Raw genomic sequence first — 12,870 nt, forward strand, 5'->3', positions numbered from 1 at the left:
AAAGCAACAACAATTAGCTATTATCACACAAACTAATACATATAAGGTAAGCGTGGCGTACTGGATAGTGATGAAATTCTTTTAACTGACCAACCTAAGGAAAGGTCAAGCAAAGCAAAATTCATATTTCAGCTCAAGCACATGTGACAAACACTGTCAGACTCGACCAAATGTCTGGTTGCAATTTAATAGCTATACACACACACACACACACACATATACAAACGTGCATACAAGTGTGCTTCTCCACCATGGTTGTTGTGCACTGTCAAACAACATTAGATTGCAAAGAGGTGTCAGTGGGATAATTAGAATAACACATCCACTGCATTCTTCATTATGTGTGTCATCTTCACTTACTGGCTGTGTTTCCTCGCTGACACCTCACCTGCCCCCATCCCTAACACACATACCCCCCCCCCCCACACACACACACACACACACACAATCTTACCCCATCCTACAAGTGACTTGCTTTTTTTAGGCAAGTCATGCTCCCCATTAGTGATGGCCTCGAGTATAGATCTAATTGTCTGAACCTCAATCGTGGTGCTTTTTTTCCCCTAATTAGCTCCTTGGGATGGAGGATGAGGAGGAAGGCATTAGTGCAACATAAAGTTGAGGCACACCATCACCGTTTGAGGAAGAGGGTGTTAGCGAGGAGATCACGGTTGAGTGATGAGTAATGCTGTGACGTCAGCTCCGCATTTGGCAAAACATCTGACTGCGATTCCGTCTGGTGGCATGTACCGACCCACTATTGTAAATACATATGCGGAAGGATGCGACGAGGCAATGTATCCGTCGGAAAGATGCAGACCTGCTGCCATTCTGCAAATGTCGCAAGCGGTGACGAGTCACGCAAAAAAGGGCTATACAGTACAAAAAGGAAAGGTGCGTCAGTCGGCGGGTCACAAACAAAACGCACAGGCAAACTGGCACTAATGCACCCACGCACACCTTGTGGTTAATGAATAACTAACTAGCAGAGAGGAAAGGGAGCCATCTTCTCTGAGTAAGGCCAAATGAATTCGCCGAAGCGCTATGCAAATGTTCCCTGGGCTAACGAGACTGCCTGCATGATTGGAGTGCCATTGAAATTCTCCTCGTGCACAGCCCTCTCTCACTTCCTACCTCCTTCCCTCCTTCAATCTCCCTCCATCTCTCCCGCCATTTCAGCCTCTACACAGAACATCCATGTTCCTGAGCATGTAGAGTCTATCTATCTATCTATCTATCTATCGATCTATCTATCTATCTATCCATAATATGGACATTTATGTCTCAGTGAATCTCCAAATCCACACACCGTCATTTCCTTTCAACATTCAAATCATGTTATGCATAAAGATAAACACTGCAGCCCTATCAGTGGCTGGACAGCAGTGAATGCCCCAGTGTCTGACTCTCTCTCTCTCTCTCTCTCTGTCTGTCTCACTAACACACACACAGTCGGCTCAAACAGAGCGAGCTCAGAGTCGCTCTGCACCTGTTCTCTCTGTAAAACATCCAAACACGAGTGCTGAATAAATAACCCAACCTAACACGCATCACTGCCAGGTTCACACGCGCACACACACCACAGCCCATAAACACACATCAATAAGTAAACACCACCCATTTCCCCTCCACGGTTACCCCCGGCTCACTCTCTCCCCCCCTCACCTTCACACGAGGTACGAACTGCTACCGTCCTAAAGACAAACACACATTCGGGCACACGATGTGTGTAATAGTTAATGGTCAGATGCTAACAGGGATAAGTAAAGAAAGTCTAAAGGAGAAACGGTGGAGAGAGGGTAGGTTGGGGGGCATTAAGCACTTGTCAGATGCATCTTTAATGGCAGGACACAACGGCTTTAGAGCCCCTGGCCTTCCACTCCTTCTCCCTTGGGTGCTGGGGACAGCAAGAAAACCAGGCACACACCTCTCTCTTTGTCCATCTGCCCATCCTCTCATATGTATTCATATACCTACCTACCTCATTCCATCATCCCTCCATCCTATGCCCACTTTGCCATCTGCATAATTTAGCATGTCATGCTTTTGTGCCACTTTGTCTTTCGTTTTTCTGCCTATTCTGCAAATTTTTCTCTGCGCCTATCTGTTGTCCACTTTCGGGCCTGATGGAGTGGACGGAATGGACGACGCTTTGTCACTTCACCATCCTAATAAGTGCCTCTAGAAAAGGAAAGGAAAAGGGGCAAGAGAGGGACGAAGTTAAGAGTGGATAGGCGGAGGGGTGTAGCGAGAGTACAGGGCCTCTGCAGAGTGGCCACAAAATGGAGACTGGGACAGAAGCTGCAGCAGCTGTGGTGACGCTACGCTTCACAGAGAGAGAGAGGCAGTGTCTGTGAAAGAAAAGGGGGGATTAAACAGCCTCAATCAATGAATGCAAAAACAGACGTCACACTTTTCCACACCCTCTTCACCCTCGATACTTTCTCTTTCTAGCTTTCCCTCCAGCTGTATCAGCTAATCAGTGACTCAATAAATAGAAAAATCAACAAATCTATCTGTACATGTCTATCACTTTGTCTATTTTCCATAGTGTTTTTTCAGTTTGCCTTGTTACATGGAAAAATTGGGAGATCTGTGCAATCTGTTAACATACAGTATGAACTTTTAAAGAAGTTATGGTTAACAGTGCTGTAATAATCTATGTGAACTTTTCCCATAATGGAGTCTGCATTTTAAAATATCACACATTATTTAACATTTAGCTTAGTCAGATAGGTAAAAACACATATTCTTTAGCCTGAATTGATACCATCATATAACTTACACTGTCAATGTTTCCATCAGCATTTAATGAAGTTTGCTACACAGGTGTCCACTGTACAATTTATTCAACCACAATAAGTAATGTGATCCACACAAGCATTATTTTTTGAGATGTTGTATCTAATGTCACAGTCTGTGAAATTTTACACTACTGGTCAAACTCCTTCTTTCAGTTCTAGTTAAGACAAAAATCCAAAGAGACTGAACGAACTACATACATATTTATGGCACAAGGTTATACACAGACCTTTGCATATTTCCTGACAAACTCCTATGTTTCTATTTTAGCATTATTTTTTGATAATAGCAGTATTTTATGATTAATCTGTCAAGCAAAAATAACATGTGAAGTCGGTCTTAAAGAACAGAATCCTGAAGATGATGTGTATATGACAGTCCAACTAAAGAGTCTGACATAATCTCTGATATTTGACAGTTCAAAATCTGAAGTGCTGCGCAAAACGTTTAAGTTTTGTTTTAAAAGTAAAATAAAAGTACTTGGCAGGTAGGTTGTTCCAGGCATCTTGGAAAACTTGCCACAGCTCTTACTGGATTTAGGCTGCATGTATGCATTTAACATCAGGTCTTATTTGGGGCCAAACCACCTGTTGCAAAACTCCTTGTTCATCTTATAACTAAAGATAATTGATGACTGTTTGTGATTACTCTCACGCTGCAAAAGAACTGTGAAACAGTCTGATGCCTCTGTGTAATGGATAAGAATCTGTAAGTCGAAATAGATTCAAATCTTTGTACACTACTATATTATATCAATAATAGTGATGCTCATATGTGCAGTAAACATAATTTTGCAGCTTAAACTATGCAGCTGTGATTCTCTGGCTAAATGCAATACCTTGTTATTTATCAGCTAAAATACATCCAGATATCGATATCTGCAACAATGTGATGGATAGAACACATGCAGTGTCACTATCACATTCAGGGGCATGAATCACGAAATTTACAACTTGAAATGAATAAAAGAATGTGCAAAAGAAAGAAAGACACATAGAAAGAAGGAAAGAAAACATACATATGCAGTTCTGTGTTCCATGTCTGTTGTCTGTGTGCGCATGTCTGTGTGTGTGTATGCATGAGTATGGCGAAGCCGAGCCGTGGTGATGCACTCATAAAAATCAGGCAGCGATGCATCCTCACACCTTCCTCATTCCACCCGCCGGATCGCACCCGTTACCATGGTGACCAGATAAAACTCACACTGTTTTAAACTCCAACTGGAGGAGGAGATGGATACTAACAAAGTGACACACACACACACACACACACACACACACACACACACACACACACACACACACACATAGATGAAGTTCCTTCATACACATCCGTCACAGCATACTCTTTCAGTTCCCTAACTGACAAGCAAACAAATGCTAATTTTCTAACCGACAGCAGCAGCAGCAAACCATCAATTAAAGGAAGAGATATGGCTGGATAGAAAAGTAGCGCAGAGAAGGGGAGGTATGACAGGGGAGTAGAAACGGCGATAGCCAGTCAACACACAAAGCCCTTCTCTGTTTGACTGTCTGCCTTGTCTATCTATCTGTCTACTCCCCCCCACATTGCTCCACGAACGGGCCACAACGCAAACAGATTTGGCTGTCAAATAGTGACACGACACCCAGGCAGGGTCGTCTCACAGTGAGGCCAGCTGTCAGCAAACACCCTCCTGCCTCTTCATCAAAGCCCATTCAAACTCAGCTTTATTGACCAACACGCCCGTCTGTGTGACATGTGTCATCCTGTCAAGCCAATACCTTGGCATACACTGTCCCTAATAAATGGCGAACCACTAGAGCATCTCGAGTGCTATTGAAAGACTGAAAGCTGTACATGCCACCAGGAGCTGATTGATGAAGTGGGTGGATGGATGGATGGATGGATGGATGGATGGATGGATGGATGGATGGATGAGGTGAGTGGTGGAGTGCAGTGGGATGGGAGGGGTGCTTGCATGCCCTCAGTGTGTCAGAGTGTGTGTGTGTGTGTGTGTGCGTGCATGTGTGTGTGTGTGTGCGTGCGTGTATGTGTGTGTGTGTGTCCATGATGCTGACACAGGCCACCAGTCTGTACCAGGGAGGGAAAGAGATGAGGCTTCGAGCCAAAGATGGACAGAAAGAAGAAAAGGAGCACTGTGTTACTAATAAGACCTATTCATCAGCCCTGTGGAGAGAGAGGAGGAGTGAGGGAGAAAAGTGGAAAACAAAACAAAAAAAAAGTCTCTCGATTCTTTTCAAATGCAAATTCCGATGGTTCAGGATGAATATTGTTATTAGCAAAAACCTTAAAATTAATCAGTTTATTGATTTATCTCAGAAAATAGTGAAAAACAATTCAAATCGCTCATTATAGTCCCCCAAAGCTGACTGTGGCATCACATCAATCAAAAGTCTGTGACCTCAAAACACTGAGTTTACAATATTACAAAAATATTTCATATTCTTTATCACTTCAATAACACACTGTATTTTACAATATTTCACTGCATATACAATGAGATTAAATCACGTAATTCATAAATCAAAGTACTGATGAGAATATTCACTAAATACACTCCTTTGTATTATACGTTCTTAGAGAGAATTATATTGCAGCCTTTTCATTAAAGATTATGGATAATGTGCACTGACCAGAATAATCTCAGAAAGCTGCTCATGTAATCGTGTGTGTGTTTGTACATGTTCCTGCATGCTTTTGCTTGTTCATATGTGCATGTTTTACCCAATGTGTCCATCAGTTGATCAATAACATACTCCCACTGAGCTCTTACCACACAGGCATGATACAGTGGCTTCAACAAACACAGGCACACACACACACACTGTTCACACACACACACACACACTGTTCACACAGACATGCACTCGCACACACAGAGCTATGAGTCAAACAGACTGGCCCGATCTCACCACTCTCACACTGAGGGATCCGTGACAAGAGAGAGGGGAATCCAGCAGCAAGCTTTATCGATTCAGACTGGAAACCCCCCTCAGGCCCCACACACACACACACACACACACACACACACACACACACACACACACACACACACACACACACACACACACACACACACACACACACACACACACTACAGTTGTGCTGGATCAATGAGTGCTCCTGTGTGAAGGACAGAGCCATACAAAGAGGCGCACAAACACACACACCTTTATGCACACACCACCGCACACAGTGTGGAGAGATGAAACGGGTGCTCGGTATCAGAGAGCGAGATAAGGGGCAGAGGGAGCAATACGTATCATCTGACCTAAACAGTCTCATCTGACACCCTGCAATTTGCTATTGCTCCATGGAGCAAATGTTAACACTGCACCACACAAGCCCCGAACGCATGCATACACACACAGAAATGCCAACGCACAGGCACAGAGCAGCATGTAGGAGCTCCTGCTCAAACTGATATTACTATTAAACACGGAGCCATTTGAATGGAGGATCAGATGAATCAGGGAGAACAGCTCCAGACACAGCAGAGCCCTAAAGGTGTGGCTGTTCTCTTTTGGGTGACTGTGATGAGCAGCTAAACAGATCTATCACTCATCAAATTAGATCCCTCCAGTCCACACACACACTCCTCGCACAAACAGCACATGTCTGCTAATGCCTGATTTATCCCTGTAACACAGCTATTAACCACAGCGGTGTCAGTTAGTGAGTGAGGAGCCAGGAATGTGCCAGGCAAAGGCCATTTCATCAGACTTATTTTTGAATGACTGAAGCATTCTGTCAACCTTCCTCCATCTTCTCTCGCCAGCACTGATGCCAGCAGCACAGATAAAGTGATTTGTATCGATTAAGGGCTGTGAACAACTACAAAAATGGCAAACAAGGAGGAAACCTTCACGACAATAAAAACTGAAGTAAAACCAAAACATGATTCATTTATTTTTTTTTTTTTTTTTTTTTTAAAAACTCATTTCTCTAAGGGCAAGTATTCTCCACTGATGTATGGGACGTACATTTGGTTTCCAATAGTACATTCCAACAAATCAAACACAGTAAACATGCATTCACAGTGAACTTTTCTGCAGAGTAAGTTTGTGTTTTTGGTGGCGACTGTCATTTCCTACCAGGGACGATGGAGACGGTGTCTTTCTCCCAGGACACCACGCTGACATACTCCTGGACGGCTGAGGGGATGAGGCACTTGAACACGGCAACATTACCCCGCATGGAGCGCTGGTCGGCCACTCGGACTGTGTAGGGCTCCCTGAACACTGGCGTGTGAAGAAAAGAGCTGGTGTTAGTTCACAGAGGGACACTGGTTGCTGGTGATGGCGGATGTCTCAACTCAAAAAACCTTGATTGGTAGTTGTAAGCAATGCAAAAGTGGCAAAAGTGAAAATTATTGACACTTTTGTTGGTTTTGTGATAGAAGTTGGGCTAAGTAGCAAATATTTGATCATTTAGTTACTAGAAAATACTTAGAATTATCCATAAGTGTTTCCCAGAGAGCAAGATTATGGCCTCAAATTTCTTGTTTTGTCTGATCAACAGTTTGAAAACATAATATATTGAATTATTGATATACAAGACAGAAAGGCAAAGCATTAAACAGTTACACCGACAAAGCTGGACTGGAAAGGATTTTGTATTTTGAGTCTGGAGTAGACAAAACTATTGACAGATGGTTGTGGTATTATCATACAACTTTGTGCTTGAAGAAAATGTTTCTGTCAGAAATTGCCCTGACAACTTCCATCCATCCATCCATTATCTATACACCGCTTATTCCTCACTAGGGTCGCGGGGGGGGCTGGAGCCTATCCCAGCTGACTCGGGCGAAGGCAGGGGACACCCTAGACAGGTCGCCAGTCTGTCGCAGGGCTACATATATAGACAAACAATCACTCTCACATTCACACCTACGGGCAATTTAGAATAATCAATTAACCTCAGCATATTTTTGGACTGTGGGAGGAAGCCGGAGTACCCGGAGAAAACCCACGCATGCACAGGGAGAACATGCAAACTCCATGCAGAAAGATCCCGGGAAAGCCGGGACGCGAACCAGGGATCTTCTCACTGCAAGGCGAAAGTGCTAACCACTACGCCACTGTGCAGCCCCGCCCTGACAACTTATTAGATATTATTTTATTTATTATTTTGACATCTGAGATGATATTTCATATTGATGATTTGAACCAAGAGTCCAAATACAGAAGGTTGTGACACTGTCATGATCTAAAACAGAGAAAAGCATCATAACATTGCAATTTCAAAGGTGGAAAAAATGCATTTTTTTTCTTGACACATTTCTTCAATCAACAAATCTTTCTTTACATAAGTTTACATGTTGGCGCTGTGCAGCTGACACCAGGCTGTCCTGTACAGCTCACAGTAAAAGCAGGGGGAGGCCCAGTAAACAAACTTGTCTGGTGTCCTGTTCAGCCACATTAGGCCAGTGTTTCACAGTTTAGCCCCAGATTGAAAGTCGCAGTATGATTGTAAGGAGAGTCGACTTGGAGCTGCGTTGAAGGGGATGCACAGTGAGCGGCCCCTGGCCTTTTAAAGCACAACGTCGCAGATGCTATGAGACGGCGAGGAGTGGAGGGCTGCTCACAGCCAGTGGAACTGTCACATGCAGGCGCCAGGCATCAAAAACACACCCTCTGCACATGGCATGCAGTGCACTAGACTGTGAATCTGTGCCAGTGTACAGAAAGGATGGTGGTGATTAAGACAGGCTTAATGATGAAAACAGTAGCCTGTAGCTAACCAAATTATCTCTCCAGTTAACTCTGTCATATTTAGATTAGTGAGAAATGGGAAAGCTGAATCAGAGCATACATTTTCATTAAATAAATTAAGTAAAGTGAAATTAAATTAATGGAGTATTTTGGTGAGCAGGAACAAACTGGTAGTTCAAGGGCATGTTAGCTCAACTGAATGAAAAGGATGCTGCTTTCGAAACTGAACTCAGTTACACTGTATGGCCTTACCTGCCATCTTGATCTTATTTGTTTAAAGGGATGTTACTAGATTTTTCTTCCTGGAACTTTGACACAGACAAAAAGGGGGCTATTTGACATGAGTAAGATGGGAAAAACACAATTACAGAAATGAGATAGGGTCTCCAACTGATATTGGGGAGTGTTTCTAGCAATCTATCAACTGGGCTCCTTCTAGAAATGGGGACAGTAATGGCTTAACAATGTAAAACACACATATATGCACACACACACAACACAGGGAGTGGCCCCGCCCTCCCGTGTGTTCGTTGTCTCTCCCCCAGCTCTCCAGTGGTATAATTAACGCCTAGCCCGAAGGCCACTTTCCTTGGTCATTAATAATGCTTTATGCCAGCCGCCACTGTCACTGGAACCCAGTGGAACCAAAGCCGATGTCCTTGTCCAAATGGTGGGGAGACTTTCACCTTAAAGTTCGAGGTTTAATCTCTCAAGTCTTTGTTTGATTCCGCCCATTGCTTTCACACTCTTCTACTTTATTCATAATCACTTGAACCTTGAACCCTGTCTTTCTTCTTTCCTGACTGGTTAAGTTGTTGAGTTAAGATTGGAGTAGAGTCTGTTAAAATTGTTAAAATTGTTAAAACTTTCCATCTCATTATATATGTGACCTTGCCAAAAGATAGATGAGGTGTACAATGTTTGATTTTGGGTCTTGAAAAAAGAGCAAGTGTGGTTTTCCACCTCACTTGCACTTGGACAGCATATCACATCTCACTCTGGTCACCTGACACACAGCCCGCTAATGTGATCTGAAGCTTAATTCACCAACAAATCAAAGCTCAAAGATAATTAATTCTAATCAGGTCCTCATTTCAATTTTTCATTTAAACAGCTCCTGCTTTTCATTGATGCCATCTACCTGCAGATCAATAGCCGGGATCGACAGCGCAGCCTCGGCTGCTGTGGCCGGGCCAATTCTTTCAATCATTTATTTACTCTCTGACTGACTCTGCTGCTTCTCGTCAATAGCAAGTAAAATCCCCAACGTCCACTGAGCCTCTCACAGTGTTTAAAATCAGCTTGACAGCTTGTAAATGTTTGGCGCGAGGATGACAGTCATCACATTTCAATTCGGTTCAGATCCAGTCAAGGTCACCTCAGGATTGTGCTCCCGTGTCTGTGATCCCACCTTGTCCTACACTTGATACCCTTTAAGAAAAGTGTTGTTTAACCACTCCTCTCCCTATTAAAATGTGTCAAATAAGCCTTCTATGGCAACACGCCCTTGTACACAACCGTGTAACCAACCCCCAATAAGAGGCAGCTGTTGTGATAGCATTGTCATTTATCACACGTTTCTCTTCGAAAGATATGAAAGACACAGAGGGGGGAAAAAAAAAAAACATTACATATTCATCCTCTTAAGCCTGGTGACATGATGCAAATGGTAGCCCAACTGATTTGTGTGTAAATTGCACTCCCCCTCATCGCATGCGCAGCAGAATCATTAGGATGTTACTGATGCCTGACTATATGCAGCCTGGTTGCCTAGGAACGAGCTAAAACATGGGTCTGGGTGACTGGGCGCACTGGGAGGCAAGTCCTGTATCACTGTCGCTTCAATAATTAACGATGGGGAAACCAAATACTGCATTTACTTATTCATAAAGCAAGCAGTAAAAACACAGAGAAGGAGAAAGATAGAGGCTGAGAAATATAATGAAACAGTGGAGAAATGAGCAGATGCAGGTTTCATTATTGAATGAAAAAGGATGGAGGAGAAAAAAAAAACGGTGTGTCAGGTTCAGGGACCCTATTTACTGTATTAGTAAGGAAATGTCAGCCAGAGAAGAGATGAGGAGGGCAGATGGAGGGAAGAGATCTAAACACCTGCTGTGTTGGCCCGGGCCTATGTAGGTTTGTATGTTTTAGTTAGAACAAAGGGGAGCTGAGGTGGGGCTCACTGAACAGGTGTCTCCATTTCATTTTATTAAGTTTGTCTGAGGAGGTGTTAGGTGCACAAAACATGAAACCCTCGGACTAAGCCAGAATATTATCCCAGCATAAACAACTGCAACAACTAACTGTATGTACCAAAGGTGTGTTTTCATTTTAAGAGCAAACTCACACACCTGTCCTTTAACTGTCTTTTGGGTCCTGTAACTTGTTACTGAAAAATGAAAATGAGATGTGCATCCTAAAGAAAGGCAAGTGAGGAAAAAGTGCAAAACCCACAGAGATGAAATGTTCAAATGTGAGAGGAGTCCTTGAAGCTATTTGCTGTCAAACTGCAAGGTGTGTTACATTAAAAAAAACAAACTTTCCTTTTGGGGTTAGTGTCCAACTCACAAAAGTGGCTTGATAGTCAATCTTTTTGTTGATGTGAAATACATTTTCTCTGCCACAGTCCTTTGATAATACTAGATGCGACAGCTGACAGATTTGCCCTGGAAACTCAACCAATTGCTTTATTTTACTCTTCTGAAAAAAGACTGATGATGTGTTAAAACTTGCAAAATTCAGTTTCAAAACTGAAATGGGCTAAAAGATCATCACAGTTAAAATAGGCTGAAATTAACTGACATATAATCTATTAGAATGTTTATTTTAAATGTATTATTGAAATAATATCTGGTTTGAGGCTAAAAAAGGAAGAAATTATATGAGAATAAAACAGCTAAAATTGGATAAAATTATATTTAATAGAGACCTTAAATAACAAAAACATGTTACTCTGTAATAGCAAGTACATATTACCAGTGCTTAATATGTCACATCTGATTTATCAGTTTTTAATTTCCACGCATGTAAATCTTATCTTCTCACAAAAAAAATCATATTTTTCCATATTAGAAATCAAACTACAAAAAATGTCTTGGTTGGGTTTCTGTTTAGGGAAGAATTCTTTTTTGTACTGTTGTTTTTTTTTTGTTACATGATAGATTTCATTCTTGTAAGGACAGACCTATATAATCGTGTTCATATGCCAGTATGGGTGGAGGTGTAAGCAAAAGAAAAGGGTTTTTACATTTTTAAATGCAGTTTTTCTGCTTTGCAAACATCAACTGAAGTCAATTATTATTACAGCTTACTAAAGCTCTATAACGAATGACAATGAACATCAAGTGTGCTTTGAGTTTTCAAACTTTCCAAGTTTTTGGGTTTTTTTTTACACAATACATGAATGAATAAAAACCAATGGGTCCCTATAAAGTGAGAAAAGAAACACAAAAATGTGAATTTCTATAATGACAGTGGAAATGATCAGTAGAATTTAGTAGTAAGCACTTCGATCGCCATATAAACTTCAGTATATGGAGACATATTCCAAAAATTTTGGACTCTCTTTAGCCGTCTCTCAAACCTCAATCACATAAGATAGATAAGAAATATATCAATAGAGTAGTGTTGAGCTTAAGTTAAAAATAAATAAATAAAACAATCGCATAAAAAACTACATTTATCGCAATGAGAGAGAAAAAATAAACCCTATACAGGAAAACAAGCAGCCCACATATTGGTTTTCATAAATGTAGAGCTATCCAGACAGGTGCTAGTGCTATTATTGGACCACAATCAGCATGCATGGGAGGGGGTGAGAAAGAGGGGGAGGGTAGAGAGACGTGAAGATGTGAAGAGTAGGGAAAGAGAGAGAGAAGGGGGGGCAGACTTTTGGGAGGTGTCACACTGTGAGCTGTCAGCTGTCATCATTCTCCTGCACCACCTGAGACGGGGCATGCCACACCCTGGCGCTCACGCCTCTGTCGCCCATGGCAACTACGGAGATTTTTTTTAATTTTTTTGTATGCGAGTGCGTAAATGAGCGTGTGTGTCGTGCAGGACTCTGGAGGTAATGAGGTGCACACACATGCACGTGAGCCCTGGTTATGGAGCTGTGGAGTTGTGGTTGCCTCAGCATTTAATTGATTAATTGTTGTAATTATTTGGGAAGGGAAAGTCATCCCGACGCCGAGGCTGGCTAGAAGGTCACTCTCACGCTGGAGGGACTGTCCTACTCTGGGGACCATGCAGGCCATATGGGTGTGTGTTTGTGTGTGTGTGGTGATGAGGAAAAGAATCGGGCAGCTTTTTTTTTCTTTTTTTTGGAGAGAGATTTTGTCTGTGCACA

General features: G+C 42.3%; 1 protein-coding gene across 3 annotated transcripts in view; it reads right to left on the bottom strand.

Moving 5' to 3' along the window:
- The window catches only part of LOC111587747 (cell adhesion molecule DSCAML1), a 108,479-nt gene that overhangs the window by 82,205 nt on the left and 13,404 nt on the right, over nucleotides 1-12,870 (bottom strand). For all 3 annotated transcript variants that reach the window (XR_004846414.2, XM_023297845.3, XM_023297838.3), the window contains exon 3: nucleotides 6,900-7,046. Coding sequence is in view for 2 of the 3 variants with exons in the window: in XM_023297845.3 (XP_023153613.2) it covers nucleotides 6,900-7,046 (147 nt within the window). In the remaining variant the exon portion in view is untranslated. The remainder of the gene's footprint in view (nucleotides 1-6,899; nucleotides 7,047-12,870) is intronic.

This window comes from Amphiprion ocellaris, chromosome 7 (genome assembly GCF_022539595.1).
Source record: "Amphiprion ocellaris isolate individual 3 ecotype Okinawa chromosome 7, ASM2253959v1, whole genome shotgun sequence".
Taxonomy (NCBI): Eukaryota; Metazoa; Chordata; class Actinopteri; family Pomacentridae; genus Amphiprion; species Amphiprion ocellaris.